The sequence below is a fragment of the Eptesicus fuscus genome, chromosome 11 (assembly GCF_027574615.1).
Source record: "Eptesicus fuscus isolate TK198812 chromosome 11, DD_ASM_mEF_20220401, whole genome shotgun sequence".
NCBI classification, from domain to species: Eukaryota; Metazoa; Chordata; class Mammalia; order Chiroptera; family Vespertilionidae; genus Eptesicus; species Eptesicus fuscus.
Window position 1 is genome coordinate 61248836 of NC_072483.1, and position 20151 is coordinate 61268986.

The following is a 20151-nucleotide window of genomic DNA, read 5'->3' on the forward strand; positions in this document are numbered from 1 at the left end:
ACTGTTTATAGACCCTACGGTTTTGAGGCCGGTTCTTTCTTTCAACCTCCTTGAACGGATCATTCAAAATAACACCATGGAAATGGTCTCTCCCACATACCATAAAAATCAAAGTCTACGTCTGGCGGAGCTCACGTGGTTTCTGAACGCCTGCTTAAGCAGCCTGAAGACCCACGGCACTGCGAACGGTGACTCAGCTAATGTGCGGCTCTGGGTGTTCGGCAATTGGAACAGCAAAACGAAGTCATCTAAGCAAGCGGTGTGTGTTTTGAAAAAGAATAACCACACACCTACGTGTTTTATCTGCCTCCTCTACACGACAAAGTATATCCCGCAGGAAGTGCTTTCTGAGGGACACAAGCCCCACCCCCTGAACTGTGCCTTGTTTTACAGTGTGCTCACATTCCAACTTCCTGTAACAAACAATTGAAAGAAAGGAAACCCTTTTCAGGCTGTCTACGTAAACAAGCGAAGGACGGGCTAATTCTCTCGTTGAACTGCTCCAATATGTGATGAAGTCACCAGGCATTCTATTCTTTCCAGTCGGCCCTCCAAAACACCCCACCTCCCACCCAGTTTCCCTTTCCTTTGAAGGGAAATAATGAAAATTAAATTGCATTTCCTTGGCTAAGTCTAAAGCAGGACGTTTCGATTTATTGGCATGAGCCAGGTAACAGAGATGTGCTTGGGAGAAAGCACACCTGGGCCTCAAAGGCATGACCCACTGCCCCCCGTCTGGGTGCTGGGAGACCTGGCTCTGGGTCACTAGACCTCTGAAGCTGTCTGACCTCCAGAGCCTGAGATTTTTCATGATGGAGAAAAAGAATCTTTCTTCAATGGGCCCTGGTGAGGATGAAATGAAATTGTGCTGATAACGGGCTTAGCAAAAATGTTTTGTTACAATCGACATCTGCACCCCCCTCCTAGTTTTATTTTTCTCTGTAACACATATTACCAATCAATACATCAGACACCTTACACATCTGTTGGGGGTTCTTTGGGGGAGGACTCCATCGACCACTAGCACCAGCACCATTAGGGTCTGTCATGCCCATGGTGTCTCCCTGGAGAGAGCCTGGCACCCAGCAGTTGCTCAATCTACGTTCACTGAATTACTGCTCACCTGGTCTTGTCTGCTTACAACAGAGAGGGCATGTCCATGCTGCTGGGCCACGGTGATGGCCAAAGTGAGGATTCCCCCTGGCTGTGCCCTCGACTGAATAAAAACAGCAGCATAAAAGGAAATGGCTTCGAAGGGGAGGTGGGGAGAAGGAAGAGGGGTCAGGCTGGGATCAGAGATAATGTATGACCTTCTCTCCACTCTGTTGTCTGGTCACGGGCTCTAGTCATACAAACCACTTCTGTTTCCTTGACACATCTAATGAAAGTGTCAGATGAAAATTAAAACCAAGTGAAAATTAAAGAAAGCCTTCAAGCTATTAAAATCTTGTTAGAATCCCTCCAAAGTTAAATCCCTGCCCTAGCCGGGTTGGCTCAGAGGATACAGTGTCGGCCTGAGAACTTGAAAGGTCCCAGGTTCGATGCCGGTCAAGGGCACATGCCCGGGTTGTGGGCTCGATCCCCAGTGGGGGACTTGGAGGAGGCAGCCAATCCATGATTCTCTCTCATCACAGATGTTTCTATCTCTCTCTCCCTCTTCCTTCCTCTCTGAAATCAATAAAAATACATTTTTTTAAAAAAAAGTTAAACCCCTATAATGTTGCCCCAGAATAATTCCCTTACAGTGATATTTTTAAAATTAAAAGCCAAAGCTATTAGGTTGGCTTTGTACATAGCCTAAGAAAATGTATCAATGCAAATGATCAGTTCAAATTACCAGAATGAAGAATAAAAATGGTTTTGCTTAGCATTCCAAGCAGTCTCCTTAGAAGGTTAGTGGTAACATTTCACTCAAGGGTCAGCTCCTTCCCATGGGGGCCTCATGGAAGTGGGCAGTGGTGTGAGCTCCCTTCCCTAAGGCCCCTCCATCAGTCAACCCCACAGAGTGCCCTGGGACACTAGACTGGGGCCCCATCCAATCGAACGCAGGAAAATCCCTATGGAATTCCAACCTAGTGAATTCTGGGGAGTGCTGCCCAGATTCCCAGCTACCTTGATTTTAATACAGACAAGCTCCCTGGGCGTCAGGAAGTCGGTGCACTGGGTAACACATTTCCTACCCTCCTGCCTCAGGTCCTCTGCAGGCAAAACACGCATCAGGAGCAGCAGCTTTCACAGCAGACAATTTGTCTGGAATAAATTCCCACCTTGAAGCCTGCTCACCACGTAAATGCTGCCCCTGCCCCTGGAGAGTAGAGTCCAGAGGGTCTCTGACCCCTCCCCACAACACACGCGTGTGCACACACACACACACACACACACACACACACACACACACACGAGCTCACCAGCCCCTCCCCAGACTGTCTTGTCTACCTCCCCTCACTGTGCTATTCTTTTAGGAATAACAGCTCCTCCCAGATTATCATTATTTATTAAAAATCAGCTCTCTGCCCCTTGTTAAGAACCTGACCCAAACCCCATCATTTATGCTCACGCTTTCCAGCTCTCTCCGTGATTAGCTAAAGTAAGAAAATAATGCCCATTACCAATCTATGAAAAACGAATGGTTCAGTTATTTATAGCAACGCCCAATAACTCCGCTGCTCTTATGAATAAACCCTCAGGATTCCCTTTGCCAGTCTTCTTCTAAAGAATATTTGAAGCCATGCTCAGAGCCGCCAGCCTAAAGCCCAGAGAGGAAGTAGAAGTGGAGGCTGAAGTGGAAGAGAGCAGAGAGCAGAGAGCAGAAAGAGACACACATCCGCATGACTCCCAGTACCTAGTACATGGGGAGAGGGACACAATTTTATCTGGGAGACAGCAGTTCAGTTAAGGATTGTTTATTTAGTGCTGGCTTTGTGCCGTGGGCTAAAGATATAAAGGCACAGATACAGCTCCCTGAATGGTGGGTGATTTCAACCGAAGGGGGTCACGGCAGTGGGATAGTTCATTCATGATGGTGATGATGATGGTGATGGTGGGAGGGGGTACTCAGCACCAGGAGAGATGCTGACCATGGCCTATGACGTCAGGATGGGCTTCACGGAAGAAGATGACCCACCAGTATCAACCTTGGGTCCAAAAGATAGGTTTTCTCATCAACCCAAGTGCAGGGTACTTAAACCCTACAGCAACCTGTAAACCAGGGGTCAGCAAACTATGGCCCCTGGGCCACATCTGCTGGTTGTTTTTGTAAACAAAGCTTTATTGAAACACAGCCACGTGCATTTGTTTGCTCTCTTCTATGAAGACTTTCAAGCTACAATGACAGGAGTGAGTGGTTGTGACAGATGTCATCCGTCCTGCAAGGCTTAAAGTATTTCCTACACGACCCTCTGTGGAAAAGCTTGCTGACCCCATCCCAGACCACCCTTTTTCTTCTCTAGTGTTTCCAATAATTCATCCTTTCCCCCCGTTTTCTGTACCATCAAGTTTCCTACCGTAATGTCATCAAAACACACGAAAAGAGAAAACATGTTCTGTATGAAGTTTCATTACCAAAGGGAAAATTCAAAACAATCTCCCAACACACCAGAGAAACAAAACAAGGTCTTTATCGTGAATTCAGAACACAATGGAGGTCAGAGAGCTAAAGTGTATGGTCTGAATGAAGTTGGCAGCTGCGGGCCCTCAGACCCAGGTCTTTCCCCGGGAGCTCACCTTTGACATCATTAAAGCTCGTTTCCGAAAACCCTTCGCTCAGGTCGATCAGGGTCCCCTCGGACTTGCACCGGGGGAGGCCGCTGGCGTTGGCGGCTCGGATCCGCTGAGCTGCCATCCTGACACTCTTCCTGGGGGAGCCGCTACGGTTCCATATTCCTTCCTCCAGCTACTCCAGCGACTGCGGAAGCTTCTGCCTCAGGCAACCATGCTGCCCGCAGTGCCCGCTGTGCAATGCTTCTCCCTGCAAGCAGAGGAAGAAAACATTCCCCTGAGCAAGTGAAACATGGGTTAGAAGGTAACTTCACGGGAGGTGGGAAGCCTCTTTCTTCCGGAGCCCATGCCCATAGAGACTCTGTCATTTCCTCCGCCCGGGTCCCGTGCACCGGCCCAGCCGTGCTCTCGCCGCTGTGGGTCCCTCTCTTCCAGGGGAGAGGGGGTTTGTGAGATTGGTTCTAGCACCTGGCTCGCCCGTTCACTACCCAGAGGACAAAACGGATCTGTGCAGTCCACACTGCTGGCTCCAGGGTTTGGGAGAGGAGGGTTAGATCTCCGGCTGCCCACAGTGGCTGGGTCCCTTGTCCGAACAGCCTCGGCAGTGACTCCGGCCCCTGGGGCAGGGCTTAGCACAGTGCCTCTGCCCACACTCTCCTTAGAGCCTCTCGGGACACTAAATAAACAAACAATCATAAATAAAATATGCAAGTGGCCACTTGTATACATAAGGTATGTTCATGTAATCTACGCAGGAGAAACCCTCCATTTACTGAGCCGCGGTGTCGTTCCTGAGGGAGCACAGGACGTGTCTGTGGGAAAGGGCACAGGCATCGCCCCTGAGGTCTCGGCGTCTTTCGCGGAAGGCACACACGGCTTTTAGGCGGTTCTGGAGACACATGAGATGTCTGGCCATGAGCTGACCTTCTCCAGGACTCAGGAAAAGGAGCAGCTAGGAGCCTATTTCAAAGAAGTAACTTTCATCTGCTCTCCAACAGAAACAGGCAGACACACCACAGCTGGCCACAGCTGGCCTGGATCCTGAGAGCATCCTGGGGGCAGGCGAAATTGCATCCCAGTGTAACTGGGCTCATGCAACCCAGTCTGAGATCCCTTGTTTCTCTCTCCAAAGACGCCCTTAAATGCAGCTTCTGACCCAGGTGTCACCTTTCATCAGATGGAGCAAGAGGGGCCCAACACCGCGCGCCCTGCAGCCCCTGGGCCGTGGTGACGACTTAGCCCATCCCCTGGCCCCGTTCCCCAAGGTTCTGCATGCGGTGGGTGCAGCGAGCAGCCCCAGGTTTGCATCCACGCTGGGCATGACCTTGAGTTCAGTATTTAGCTCCACTAAGCCTCAGTTTTCCTATCTGTAGCATGGGGTAAGGAGGGCACTGTCCCGAGAATTCAGGATCCCCATGGAGCACTTGGAACAAGGAGCTCCGTGGCTGTGGTCCCTGCGGCTGGGGCATCAGCAGCCCCAGTCCTGGTGTGGGGTTTAGTCTTTGCCCCGGAGACCCCGGGAGCCACAGAAGGTTCCTGACTGAGAAAGAGACCTTTGGCTACAGATGAGAGAAATGGAAGCATCGATGCCGTCACCTTTGAAAATTACTGACACAGCTTAGGGGGTGGACTGCAGGTGGATGGCAAGGAGAGGAGACATCGGGAGCAGCCCCCCTCCCCCCAAAGCCCACACAGAGGGCCATGTCCCCAGCAGACGAGGTGGATGAAGTCGGGGGGCTAGAGAGTGCTGGCCGTAGCTTGCTGGGGCACCTACAGACACCGAGGCAGCTTTCTAGGGAGCACCGGGAAGAACCTGCAGGTCGGCAAGACGAAACGAGAGAAGCACTTCAGAGTGACCACATTCTTAGCTTCCTTATCACCCACTGCCCAGGAGGCAGCCTGCGTGGAATCAGGGTGAAGGGGTGGGCAGAACGAGTCGCAGACCCCTGGCATTTTTGGAAACTGAGCATCGTTTTTGTTTGTTATTGATGGGAGGACAGAGTTATGAGCCAGAGCCAGGGAGAGACAGAAAGTGTTAGCAGCTGTATAAAGAGATCTGCAGTCCTTTTTAAAACAAAGATACCCTCACAGAGGCTGCCATTCAAGGCACAGATAAGCCACTGACTGCGCAGCCCTCGCCACTTATCAGCCAGAGCGCAGCCCAGGCACCAAGTCCGACTCCCTGGTGACCAGAAGCGCAGCCTGCGCGCCGAGGTCAATGCAGCCATTCACACTGTCTTCCACGGGACGGGGCGTCTTTGTCCCGTGGTGCTCAATGCCCCGTGGGAAGTCCAGAACGGCGACTTTTCCTCCAGTGGCAGTGGAGAACGGTCCTTAAACAGAATCCTGACACTCATCCGCACCTTTGTGGTGAGCCTGGGGCACCATCACCATTTGGAGATTTTTGTTGTTGTTAATCCTCATTAGAGGATATTTTCCCATTGATTTTAGAGAGAGTATAAGGGAGGGGGAGAGACAGAGAGAAAGAAACAGCGACGTGAGACACCTGATTGGTTGCCTCCCACACAGGGCTGTGGATGGAGCCTGCAACTGAGAATCGAACCCGTGACCCTTCAGTCTGTAGGCCGGTGCTGGAGCCAACCCAGCGAGGGCCGGAGACAGGCACAGAAAGGGCGGCTGGCCCCGCTGGCCGGCTCCCTGTGCCTGGCACCTCTGGGACCAGATACAGCGAGATGAGGGTTCAGAGGGGAGTCCTGCACCTCCACCTACTCCAGAGCCTGGCGTCACCTGCCCGGGTAAGGCTCCAGGAAGTGCTGCTGTTCTCCCAGGGTCTCCCCACAGGGTCCACCCGGCCTTCCTCACCTGCAGCCATGGGATCCCGGCGCCTTCCAGTCTCCAGTGGGGCCCCTACTTCCTGCAAAGCTCTCCGTCCCAGTCAGGTCATTCCCTGATTCAAACCCTCAGGGGGTTGCCTGCTGCCTTTAAACCAGCAACGTTCGGCGGTTCAGGTGTGTGACCTCCACCCACAGCGAATCAAGGCCCACACTCACCTCCCACTGCTCCAGCACCCACACTCCAGCTCCTGCTCCGCACTCACGCCCCTCACGGTGCCTCCAGGAAAACCTCTCTCCGCCTCTTTCTGCGCCCACCCCCCCCCCCGCCCCCGTCCCGGGCACAGCCCTGCAAACCACAGTGAATCACCTGCAGGCCGCACGCAGTTCTGCAGTCAATGTCCCCGAGCCTCAAATTCAAGTCTCATGAGCTCATACCACACCCTTCGAATTAGTCCTCGCTTTATTAGAAAAGTAACGTCGGGAGAAATGACAGGATCCGCTTTATAAGGCGTTCATGAAGGTTCAATACACTGCATTTTACTAAACATCACACTATGACTACAAACATATTTATTTTTAAGTATCTAAATGTATCACCGTATTTACTATACATTATACTATTCTTCCTATTTACTTAGAGTGTGGTGTGTGTGTGTGTGTGTGTCTCCCCTTGACTTGGGAAAACTCTAAGGAGCCATAAGCTCAGGTGTCCGGGCAGCCTGAGCCCCCTCACAGCACACGTGGACATGGGGGAGGCGGGTTTATGCTCAACGGACACGTGACACCTGAGCCTGGAACTCAGACCACTGGAGGCTCCCCTTCAAGACTGATGGGTACCTCGAACCTCCCAGGTCCAAACCCAACTCTGGAGTTTGCCCCAAACCTCCTTTTGTCATTTCCCCAAGAAAAAGCCAAGTCAGACAAAACGTAAAAGTCGAAGTGCTGAGACGATGCAGGGGTGGGAGGTGGGGGTCACTCTGCTGTCAGAACCCATCTCAGCAGCCCCCAAGGCCATGCACAGCGCCGAGCTCCCAGGTGTTTACATGAGTTTCCAGAATGTTCCTGCTGAGTCTGACTCCCAAAGAGCAAGTGGATCTGGAGCTTCGGCTACGGAGACGCACAGCTCAATCTTCTAGCGACGCCTCAGCCACGGCGGCCGAGTGCGGCCAAGCGACGGGGGTCTCTGCAGTGAGCGAACGGGAATGTGCACAGTGTTAGGGAGTGACTTTGTGGGGAGGGAAACTCAGAGGGGTGAGTGGACTTCGGTTTAAAGCGATCAAGTAGAGTTTAGCAACCCACCATAAGAAAGACGGCTTAATAGTTATTACGGAATGTTCACCATCCAGTTAACCAGGCCTAAAAAACCCAGCTGTTTCTAGGAGCCCAAATCTTGGCCAGATTGACTTGAATCCTTCCATTTGTGTGGAGGAATTTTTCTTAGTGTAGACCTGGTCTCCCAGCACTCGGCGTACAGTGGACGATACTGACCATCTACGTGCTCCGGACACTACCTGGGCGATTCTACAGGCCACAGCAGGGGCATGTCTCTCTTCCTGCCAGAAGGAAGCTGTGCCCAGGTCAGTGGACTGTGTGTTAAATAAAATGAAAAACAAAATTACAAAAAACCCACTGATGGGTTTGCCTGGGTGGCCTGGCTTACAAGTGTGGCCACCCTCCATGAGAAACTGGACTTCATCCGCAGGCCCCCGGGGGGCGGGGTCACCTCTCCGGGACGGTGAGTAGCTGTATGCACCCTTGGCCAGGGTGACTGGCCAGCCCTGGAGCTCGGGACATCTGAGAAGGGCAGGCTGTAGCATCCCCCACCCCCCACCCCATCCCCACCTGCACCTGGACTTGCAGAAGCCGCCTCTGCGCCCCTGGGGAGGAAACAGGTCTAGAACGATAGGAAGGGGCATTACAGCTTACTTCTATCTGACTCATTCCTAACGCCTTTTCCTTTTCTGGTAGAAAGGCCGATTCATTCAGAGAGAAAAGAGCCTGCGTCTGCTCCTCCCAGAACCGCGAGGCTGGCCGCTGAACAGACGCCATCGTTGTGCACAGACAGACTTATTTACAGATTCTGCTGCAAACTCGGGAACCGCACGCAGCCCCTCCTCAGATCCCAGGAGCACAGACTATCCCGGGGGGGCCTATCTGCCATCTGTCCTAGGAACAATGCAAGAACCAACCTACCAGGAAAAACAATAGGTCACGGGCGTCTCTGGGGTGCAGACTACACCACGAAGGACCGCAGGGTGTGCACAGGGACCAGCTAGCCTCTCCAGTGGCCCCGACCCACGACCCACGTGGGTGCAGACGGAGGGCAGCCTGCAGGAGCCAGGCGTGAGGAGTGGCGTGAAGACGGCTCTGGGTTCCCGCCCAGTTGAAGATGACTCATTCCCCTTGTCTGACTTCAATTTCTGGAGTAGGAGTGTCATGTTGATTAATCACATTTCCTCAGGGTTAAAAGAGCAGGCTTGAGTTTCGGCCCACTCTTGGTGATTTAAGTCACCAGGCTCTGTCGACAGAAACTCCATCATGCCTGCTTCCTCTCACTCACTCCCCAAAAGTGTGTCCCTGAGGACCCAAATCACCCAATGACAACCCTCCCCGGCTAACCTGCTGTCATCCCTCGAGCAACTGCCTGAACCCCCAGGCACCAAGCTCCTGACTGGCAACTCAGAGGCTGTGGGGGACAGCTGGCCTTCACGGAGTCACACTGAGACCAGAGGGAAGGAGGGTTGGTGGTCTCTAAATGTCTCAACACCCCTTCCCCCACTCCCATGCAGATAGCCCTGGAGGAAGGCTGTCCTGCAGCCTCCACAGCACCCCTGTTTCCCCAACTTCTTGACCCTTGACCCGACTGGTCTGGGCAATAACCCAAGTGGAAAGCTCTCCCTCCCTCCCCTGGCAGGGAAGGCACAGGCTCCGGTTACGAGAGAGAACCAGCGCTGCACAGAGAAACTCAACCCTTCCCGGCCACCTCGGGGACTTCTCCCAGGTGCCGAAGTCTCACCTCGAGACCCTGTCTGTGTCCCTGCCCTGTGTCCCCGAGGAGGGCACACCCCATCGAAGGTAACGAGGGTGCACTGGCCTCACTGACCAGGGTTGCCAGAGTGTATTTCACTTTGATTTAACACCGAGTTCAGTGTTGTTGTTTTTTTTTTGAGGGGGGAGGGACACAGCAGCTGTCTGGGGCCCTCCAACAAGCCGTCTGGGTCAGTCATGAGGTGTGTGTGCAGGACCATGCACCCCGGTCCCCGAGTCTGAGAAAGGTGGGCGTCTCCCAGGCAGGCGCTGAGCATCCACCTCTAGAACAAGGCCCTGTTCTCACGGGGACACAAGACACGTGGAGCAGTCGTGGATGAAGGACCACGTCTTAGAGACTATAAAGCTCAGAGGGAATGAAGGTGTTGTGAGCCACACACGTCTAGTCATCTGCTGACCCAAAGCTGGTGACTCAACACCTCCCACAGGCTCTAGGGGACAGCGGGAGGGACCCCGGAGCTGTGGTGTGCCCACGTGGTGGCCCTTCCCGCGGTTTTTACTGTAGAACGTATGACGGCTGGGAGTGGGCACCATGACTCGGGATGTTTTCACCGGCCTCTGAAAGTGAGAAAGTCTGGGTCTGGAGAATCAGAGGGTTGTGGGTGGGGCAGGGAGGGGCGGGAGGGTCTCTGGGGCCTGGGTGTCCTACCACCCGGCCTCCTCCCTGGACGCCCAGCTGTGGGATTGTTCCTCCTGGCCTGCGGGACCCATACCATCACCTCCTTGGGTAAAGCCACAATCTCAGGTGCTTCGGAGGCTCCCCCATTCTGTAGAAGACTAACCCCCTCTCCACGTCGCCATCATGCTTTCTTTCGCATGCCCCGTGCTCTTGTCAAACCAAAGAACCCAGCCTTCTCCCAACTTCTGCCGTCTTCCTCACCATCCCGCCTTCTTCAAGACTCAGCAGGCCTCCCAATTTCTGCTACATTAAAACCTACCATCTGAGAGGGACCCAATGAGAGGGACCCCATCAAATGTGCCTCTGAGCCCACTCCTTTCCAAGCTCTCCCGGCAGCTCCTGGCATCTTCTCTGGGCATTGACTGCTTCGGTCCCGAGCATCAGGGCTGTGATTCTGCACGTGCTCGCTTAGCTCCCTAACTAAACAAAACACGTTTCCTTGAAGTCTGGACACTTCGCTTCTCTAGCTTTATAACTCCCCAGCTGCTGAACAGACAAATGTGTTGTTCAAACAATCAGAACCAGAGCCGCGGGGGCCACCAAAGACACAAGGCCACGCAGGACCTGGTCCCTTCCCTCCACTGCTTGTCATCTGGCTGGAACAACAACACACATGACACCACCACGGAGAGGAGGGGCAGGGGTGGGGCCCCCACCATGTCTGCTGGGCTCACAGGAGACTGGACGCCCAGGCATCTCGGCCGGCCCGGCACACCACGTGCGCTGTGGTGGGAGCTCCTCATCTGTCCTGCACCCTGCTGCTGAAAACGCCAAGGAGCTCAACCCAGTGGGTGGCCAGTCGCCTGCTCGGCCAGCATGAGACCCGGATGGCGGGGAGGGCGGCATCCATCACGATGGTGGCTTGTGGTCTGCCTCCCCGAGTCACATGGGAAGGCCGGCCCACCGTGAGACAGAGCTGGCAGCAGACAGGCTGTGAAGTGGGATCTTGTGATCAGCCCAGGCCAGAAATAGTTCTGGTCCCCAGCCAGTGACTGGAAAGAAAAAGCATGACTATCTGAAGAAGTTCTGACAGCCAGGAGGAGGGAAGCCCATTCACTGAACCAGGCTGGGCAGGGGCAGCCCCGGAGTGCTGGCCCGCCTGCTGTATTCACCAAGGCTGCAAAGCATCAGCCCTCGAAGGATTTGTGGTTTCCAAACTTTAGTCACTGATACCCTGTGGTCCTTCAAAAAAAATAAATAAATCAAATATTGTTGATCATTCCCTTTTTAGCCAACTTAAGTTTATTCAAGGCAGCTATTTTGAAGGCAGCTATTTTGAAGGCAGCTTTCCATCACTTTAAGGAGAAAGCTACTCCGTTGGCTAGAAAGACTGACATCTTTTCTAGTACACATACAGTAACTCAAACTTTTTTTTTAACAGTGCAGCTTAGATGCCACTCTGAGAAACACAGATCTCAGTTTCCGTAAAATAGCGGGTCCACCCATTTTACAGATGAAGAAACGGAGGCTTGTTTGGTTTTTATTGAAAGGGGCTTTCCCCAAGGTTCGTTTGTGAGACCCAGATTAAAACACGGGAGTCACACAAGCCCGAGTGGGGAGGCAGCTCCCACGTACGGTCTAATGCAGAATTGTTACTAGGCGAAAGGAGATTTGAGGAGGGACAGAAATGTGACCGGGCCACCTGGGCCTTATTTTCAGTTCGGCAAGGGGAGAGCACCCCAACCCTGCGTCTCCCAGCAGCTTCCAGATGTTGGCTGCTCTGCATGGCAGGGCGGTGACCATCTTCACGCCCGTCTTCCCCACAATCCGGACTATTCCCAGGACTACCGAGCAGAACGAGAAGCGTGGACAAACACCTTCCCAGAACGTTGTAGCAATCTCTACTCTCATCAGCAGTGGGTCCACTCCCCACCCTGCCCTTACAGTCCACGCAGAGCTTCGCTAACCCACTTGTGGGGAACAGGGTATCCACGTCTAAACTCACATTCCTCTGACCGTTAACCAGCAATTTTTTCAAATATCTACCACTTCTCATTTCCTGCTTTTGTGACTACCCTTTTGGATCCTTTGCTCAGTGACACTGGGCAATTCAACCGTATCAGCTGCCAATTCTCCCCGCCAATCCATTTGCTAACCTGATAAAGTCTTAATTGTGCAACCGTATCAACCTTTCCCTGGTGACTTCGCCTTCCAGTGCAGAGGGGCCTCCGCTAATGCAAAATCTGATGAACAGTCACATCTGTTTTCCTTTATTTAAAGAAGTGGCTTGTGCACTGAGGTTAATGTACCAAGAATTTATGTTGCTGCTCAGTGAGGAACGTCACAAAATTAATTAGCAAAGAGCAGAGCAATGGTTCCATCATTCCTGACAATCTGTCCCCGCTGAGCGACGTGATGTCATCTGCACGCACTCGAAGTGTGTCCGGACACCAGGGTTTGGATGGGGCCTCTTGGTGCCATTTGTTGGCTCTTTTTAGAACACCAGCCTTGTTTAACCACAGTGGTCTGTCCCTGTTTGGCTCTGCGGAAGGACTAGTTTCTATGGCCCATTCTGTTTCCGAGTCTCCTATCATTTACTTTTTTCCTTCCAGAGGAACTTCAGGATAATTTAATAAAATGTCTTCCCACCTCTTCCTTCCTTTAAAAAAAATAACCCCACTAGGGTTCTGGTGATGTGGCATTGGTAAGAAGGGACACCCTTATACTATTCTTTTTTTCTTCCAGAAAAACAGCGGGTCTGTTTATGTACGAGTGCGGGAGGGCAGGGTGGGCGAACGCTTTCTGTAAAGGGACAGAGGGCAAGTGAGGCTTTGGGAGCTTCCATTCGCTGCCCTCCCATCAGGCAGTTCCCGAAGGCCCGTTGATTCCACCGCACAGTACATCCCGCCTTGATCTTGGACTTCCAGCCCCCAGAACGGTGAGGATGAACACCTGTTGCTTTAAGCAACCCAGTGTGTGGTACTTTGTTGTGACAGCCCCCGTCTCACCCTCCCGTCAGACACGGGAACGGAGGGGTCTGGACGCAGCTTGTCTTCTCAGAACCTCACCGCCTCCTCTCCGCAGGTGTGGTCCTGCCCGCTGTTACACCTGTTCCCAGCTCTCTCCTTTCTGTCACATCTAATACAACCAGAACTCCAAGCAGCAAATGGAACAGAGGGTCAGACCTCTATAGTAAAGTGGGATCTTGCTTCCATACTTCTGGAACATTCTTTCCTAAGATCCCCAACACGCGATCTCTGCTCGCCACATTCCTGAAGGATGAGTGGGATGCTGGCAGGCATCGGGCAACTCTGCATCCAAAGCACTCTGCACAGGTCACCTGAGAGCCTTGCAAAGGCATTTCTTCGTGGCAACCAGGTAAACCCGGGGCTCTGCACAGACTCGGAGACGGAGCAGAGCCCCAGACACCAGGTTCCCGCTGACGGCAGCGAGGATACGATGGGACCCACTGCCTTGGAACGGGCACTTGGGAGAGCTCAGGCCTGGAGGGCAGACAGAGGGGCCAGGCAGCCCGTTCCTTGGCTTTTAGGGCTTTAAAGTCTCTTCTGGCACAAACTGAATCTCACCCTCGGGGACTCCGGGACAATACTTCTGGGAAACGACCAGGGAAGAAAAAGCTGTTTGGGGAACATAGGATGCTACTGTGAGTAGACAGGTGCTGTCCTCTCCCCAGCGGGCCAACCCCCTGAGCAGCCTGGGAGCTAAGCAGGTCATTTCATCCCTGCACTGACAAAGACGAAGACACTGCAGACCTGCACGCTCAGCATCCAGCCTCCAGCCCCCGTCGAGACGTGGGAGGGCCCAGCTCTGCTCCCTGACTCCCTGCCTGGTCTTCGGGCATGGCCCTCGGCGTCCTCACCTGATGCTCAGTAAATTATTAACATATCACTATCTTCTCCCTCCTCCTCAGGCTGCAGTGGGGACTGACCTGGGCAGATGACACGGCACCAAGAAGGAGACACGGGGCTTTGGAGTCAGATCTGAGCGCAAAGGCCAGCTGCGTGCTCTCGGACACGTTACTTAACCTCTCTGAGCCTCTGTTTCTGCCACCTGAACCAGGAGGAAGTATCAGCAGCCAGACCAGGCGAGCACACCGTGCGCATGTCATGATCACGCCTCTTCACCGTCTTACTTGCAGAATGAGGGCGCATGGGCACAGCACAGGTGTCCCCAAACAGCCGTGTGCCAGAGACTCAAACGAACTGAGGCTCCCACCAACCACGCATGCTCTGCACTCCTGCCTGGAGGAGTCCACAGTCATTCAGAACCAAAGTCGCCACCTTCTGGCTTAGATGCCCTCCTCTTCCGCCAGCGGTGTCACTTTGCTCCAAGTTGGAAGCTCCTCAGATGGGCAAGTTACTCACCTGCGTGGTGCCTCTATGTCCTCACCTATAAAATGGGGACAATACTATCTACCTCTTCCAAGTGTGTGGACAGAACCCGCTACTGTTCACGCCCTGTGCTCAGTGAAGCACCAGCACCAGCTCCCAGGTCAGGGGTTCCCAGCCTCGGCCCCACAAACATCCCAGAGGGGATCGCTTTTGGTGGGGGCCCGCCCTGTGCACTGAAGGGCGTTTGGCAGCACCCCTGGCCTCTGCCCACTAGAAGGCAGGGGCATCCCTGTTCCCAGACAACCCAAGCTGTCTCCAGCCATTGCCAAGTGTCCCCCGGGGGGCAGGTGGCTCCTGCGGAGGACCACTGTCCTGGTGAGGGCCATTCCCCGTGTTGTTATGCGCCCTTTAAACCGGAGCCGCTGGCTGGAGTGCCTGCCGCTGGACTCCCTGGCTCCTTTCCCTCCCATTTCCCGTCAGGGCCGGGTCAATCTCCACCTCCCAGCCACGCCCGCACGCCCATGCCCCGAAGGGCTGCCAAGGAACAGCTTCTCAACCTGGGTCTGATGTAACCACCTGGGGAAGTCTTTAAGCAATACTTTTACTTTTAAAAAGTTCTTGCATATTTCCCATTCAAAGACAGGACAGAGGATTACCGTGCAGGCTGGGCCCACTCACCCACCCACCGAGAGTCTACCACCCCATTTAGAACCCAGGTCCCCTAGCCCCAGCGTAGACGGTGGTCCAAGACATCCCCCCACCTGGCCTCCCCTAGACCCAATCTCTCTCTATCTGTGAGGCCTTGGCCCTTCTCCAAGGCCCTCTAAATCCCCCACTATCTGCATATTCTCATTCCTTGCAAAAAAGAAAATCCACTCATTCAGCAGCCAAACTGCCATCTGCTTCATCATTCCCACCGTCTCCCACCCAACCCCCAACTGCAATAGTCCTTCTGTTCGCTGCTGCGGCACCGACCTAACCTCCCACCAGAAACCCAGACTCAGCACGCTCGGCCAGGCCTGCTGCTCCCCCCGCCGGAGGGTTCTCTCTGCCCCGCCACGCCTGGCCAAACCCGTCCATCCTCCACCAACTGCCCTCACTGCTGTGCTGTCACTGACCCCTGACCCCGACCCCCACCACAAAACCACGAAAAGGGCAGCAGCACTTTCTGGATGTGACAGGAGCTCCTGCGTCAGCACACCCACCGCCCTAACTCCACAGGCCAAGTTCTTCTGTAGCCGCGCACCAAGCACGCGCAGGACTCGCGAAGTGGCGAGTCCTCCATCGGCGCAGACTGAGTATGTGAGCTCTGCTCACCAATGGGCAACTTCGTGCCGAGTGAAGGCCGTGGAGGGACCCCCGGAGCCCATGCAGGGGGTCCTTCCAGGCCTTGGAGCTCAGGTCCTGCTGTGGTCACTGCTGCATGCAGAACGGCCTCACCGCACCAGCCTAACCGAGGTCTCTCCTGGACGATTTACCAACCAGACCACCTGGGTACACAGCCGGCACCCGGAAACCTCGCCGTTATCAGGAGAGGCCCGGAGAACCCGGTGCTGAGCAACCCATGGCACCTCGGCCGGGCCAGCTGGGCAGGGGAGGAAAAGCTGAGCGTGGCTTGGGACGAGGCCAGGCCAGCAGCATACGGACCACTGGTGGTAAAAGAACACTCTTCTAGTGGAGTTGGTCACATGCCCCACTTAGAAACAGGAGGTGCAAACACATTGTGGAGCTGTCTTTGTGTAAGATACACACAGACAGACATACAGACAGACACACAGACACACTCACACGGGAGAGAACAATAACAAGGGGAAAACCTGGCAGGGAACTCCACCTCAGCTCCCATTAAAAGACGTTCAGGGATCCCCTATTCAACCGGCACAAACAGAGCCTCTTCCGATGACCTGCCTGTCTGGTGAGGACCCTGAGCCTCTGGCTAAGGCCGTCAATCAATGAACTGCGCTATGACATGGGGGACCTCGGATGCACCCCACCCATCCCCAGAGGCCCAGGAGCCTCGATCCCCGCCTGTTCCCGCAGGTGCTCTCAGCAGCTGCCGATGCCTGTGACCCCATGCCAGGGCAGAGGGGAAGCTGCCAGTGTCCACGGATGTCCATCCGGACACCACTAAGGTCCCCTCTGAGGCAGCACCATCTCTGTGGTCGACAGCCCTGGTGCCCCAAGGTCCCCCACAAGACCTAACGACTGGACTGTGACTGCTCATTTAGCGGTGTCTCTCCAGCCAGGCCATACGCTCCGGGTCAGCGGGGACTTCAGTCTTTCAGCATCCCCGGCATCCCCTGCAGTGCCTGGCACACAGAGACAATCACTCAATAAGGAGTGTTAAACCAAGGAAGGGCTCGGAGCGGCTCCGATCTCACTGTACGTGAACGAGGCTGCTTCTCCTAAGCACGACTTCTTATGTTCGCAGCTTCCTCCTGCCCGGCTGGGGCAGGTGATCAGAAGTGGCATCTTCCTTAATTGAAGTCATTAACGACATAGGTACTGAGCGCTTGCCAAGCTCTGTTAGCTGCTGAGGAACACAAAGGAAAACAAGACCATTCCTGCTCCTTGCAGCTCACAGAAATGGAGACACTGAGACAGGAACGTCAACAGAAACCCTCCCGCAGGCAACACAGCAAGCACACGGCTGTTGTCAGGTTAGTGGTACCCCAATGCCTGCACATTTGACCTTATTTGGAAGCAGGATCTTTGCAGATGTGATCAAGCTAAGATGAGGTCACACTGGACTCAGGGGGGGGCTTTACATCCACATCTGTTGGACCCCGAAGTGCACCAGGCACGATCCTAAGTGCTTTCCATGTGCTCGTGAATTTCACTGTCACAGCCACCCTGTGAGACAGACACGATCATGAACTCCATTTTCCACACTGAGGTGCGAGAGGAGCAGGTAACTGGTCCAAGGCTCCCAGCTGCTGAGTGGCAGGGCTGAGCGGCTCCAGGGCCGATAGCCGGGGCCCAGCTCCAGGACCAGATGGATCAGCTCCTATCTAGACAACCCCGAGGACACGAGTTGTCCCTCCACCTGTCCGGCTGGGCAAACGTCAGCCCAGCAGCGCCTGGAGACCAGGACCTGGGGGACCCCCAAGGTAGTGACCCTGTGGGAGAGCTGACGGGGCCCTCAGAACATTTGCCTCACTGTTTTTTTTAAACCAGCGCATAAATTAGCAAACCCTGTGTGAATCACCCTTCTGCTACAAGTCTGTACCAGGCAGAGATAAGATGGACTTGAACCGAAACGCCAGGTTTCCCACAGGACAGGGAGTGCAGCCTCCTGATAATTCGGTGTGTTTCCCGGCAGCTCGGCCAGTGACGCCAGGAGATGCACCTGACAGGGAGCCAGAGGGCACAGCCAGAACCCAGGTCAACTGGGAGAGCCTTTGCTTCCACCTCCAACCACAAAGTGCCTGAGCACGATTATTTATACAGAGAATGAGAACCAGGAAAAAAAGAATTGCCCACAGGAGAGAGGGGCACCACCTGGCATGCTTTTTGTCCTCCGCTTCAGGTTGCCATGGCTCACACCAGATGTCCCGCCCACTGTTAGTGACACCTGGTCTCGGGCCCCTCCTCTGCAGGAAGGCTGCGCTGTCCATCACCACAGTCTCGGCCTAGAAGTCAGCAGCCCTGAGCTGGGGCCTCCTTCCCTGCAGGGCAGGGCAGGCGGGCTCCCCAGCAGGGGGCTCGGGAGGAGGCTGGAAGCTGGGCTCCTTCCCTTCAGCTCCTAAGCATCCTCCTGTGGGCCCTGCCCCCAGCTCCCCTGGAAGACACGCTGGTCAGCCACACGACCTAAGGGGGAGTCCCTGTGAGGGTCTTACCTGGCAGCTTTCCAACCACTGACTGCTCTGTGGGTGTCTCTGCTGCACCCCCATGGCTGGTCCTTCCCGCCTTCCTTCAGAGATCTCTTGTCCTCGGCCTGCCTCGAAAGTCCAGTGCCCCAGAGTCCATCCTTGCTTTTCTGCTCCTCACTTCAGACATTCCCCTAGGGGCTGGGCCACAGTCAGGGCACCCTAGGGAATGGAGCTACAGACTGCCTAGTCTCTGCAATGCCCAAGCCCATGTCTCCCCAGCACCATGCACACAACAGCTGCCCCAGGCATGGCCCCCAGACCCGGCCTCACCCCCAACCCAGCCTGCCCAAACTCCCACATCCCCATCCTAGCATAGGCCACTGCCCAGACCACTCATCCTCGACGCCTCCTTTCCCCCCACCAGTTAGTTCTCCAGCTGAAACAGCAAACTTCCCAGAGAGCAAACAGTGTGTGGGAACCTTGGCATTGTTGACATTCGGGGGCTGATCATCTTTCTGTGGGGGCCATCCTATGCACCCCAGCCTCAACTTGACAGCTGCCAGCAGCACCCCCAACCCCAGTCCTGATGACCAAAATGTCTCCAGACATGCCAGACGTCCCCTGCTGACGCCAAAGGGAGAGACGGTGACTATTTTGGGCTGTGTGGGCCATTTGGCCTCTACTGGAATCAGTCGGCTCCGCCTTTGAAAGGCAAACCCAGCCACAGCAGGTGAGGGGCACAGCTGGGGTCCAATAAAACCTCACCTACAAAAGCCTGCAGCGCAGACCAGCCTCCCATCCTGGGCGGCTCGCACCCTGCCTGGATGCTGGTCCACAGGAACCCAGGCCATAGCCCTAGTGACAGTGTGGAGTGAGGTGGCCCGCAGCCGGGTGGGTGGCTGTGAGCACCCTGAAGTCCTGGCTGCCCTCACCCCCTGGCTTCCCTTCCTGGAATGTTTTTGTAACAGTTAAAAATCTACCACAACGAAAAGGGAATACATTTCCTATAAACACGTGACTCCACCGATTTCTGACTGATCCATTTTTACTAAAACCCATGAATTCAGGGTACCTCGAAGGCAGCAAGTGGCCCTCCTGAGGTTTTCTGAATATATCAACACATCCATCCCAAAAGGAGGAAGGAAGAAAGGAAAAATGGAAGGAAGGAAGGAAGGAAGGAAGGAGATAGGAAAGAAAAAGGGAAGGAAGGGGGGAAGAAAGAAAGAAGAAGGAAGGAAGGCCCTATTGGAACAAAGCAGAAGAGACAGGGACACCAGGCTGGGCTCCCATGCCACCTGCTGTGCTTCCCTGTCTGACCCTCAGTGGGAGGAGCCGGGCCAGCATTGCTGAGCCTGCAGGGGCAGCTTTCTCAGATTTCCTCCATGCCTGCAGCCCAGGACAGAGGATTAGAGGCTGGAGCCAGAGGGCTAGGTGTGAGCAGCTGCAGGGACTTGGTGGGCACTCGGCACCCCTCCCCCAACTCCCAGGGACAGAGGCAGGGGACTCAGCCATGGGATTCCTAGCCCTGGAAGGCAGCTAAGTGGCTGGGCTCCAGGGGGCTCCAGGGTGAGTCACCCTTCCAAAGCCAACAGGCTCTGTCTCTCCTCTCCCTTGCCACCCCCAAGTCTTGCCTGTAAGATGTGTGTTAAACCTGCAGAACCAGAGCCAGGAAGGTTCAGTAAACGTTTCTTGCTCTGACAGATGCTCCAAAAAGGCAGAGGCAGGAAAAGAGTGGTGGGTCCAGGTTCTGGACACAAGGAAGCAGAGAATGTCAGGGACCCACTGGCTGGTGGTCCCCCAGCTCGGCG

General features: G+C 54.6%; 1 protein-coding gene across 4 annotated transcripts in view; it reads right to left on the minus strand.

Annotated features, from left to right (window-relative positions):
- The window catches only part of SH3BP4 (SH3 domain binding protein 4), a 78213-nt gene that overhangs the window by 11603 nt on the left and 46459 nt on the right, over positions 1 to 20151 (minus strand). For all 4 annotated transcript variants that reach the window (XM_008138425.3, XM_028140622.2, XM_054722974.1 and 1 more), the window contains one exon: positions 3724 to 3967. In XM_008138425.3, the coding sequence (XP_008136647.2) occupies positions 3724 to 3841 (118 nt within the window). In that variant the 5' untranslated portion in view covers positions 3842 to 3967. The remainder of the gene's footprint in view (positions 1 to 3723; positions 3968 to 20151) is intronic.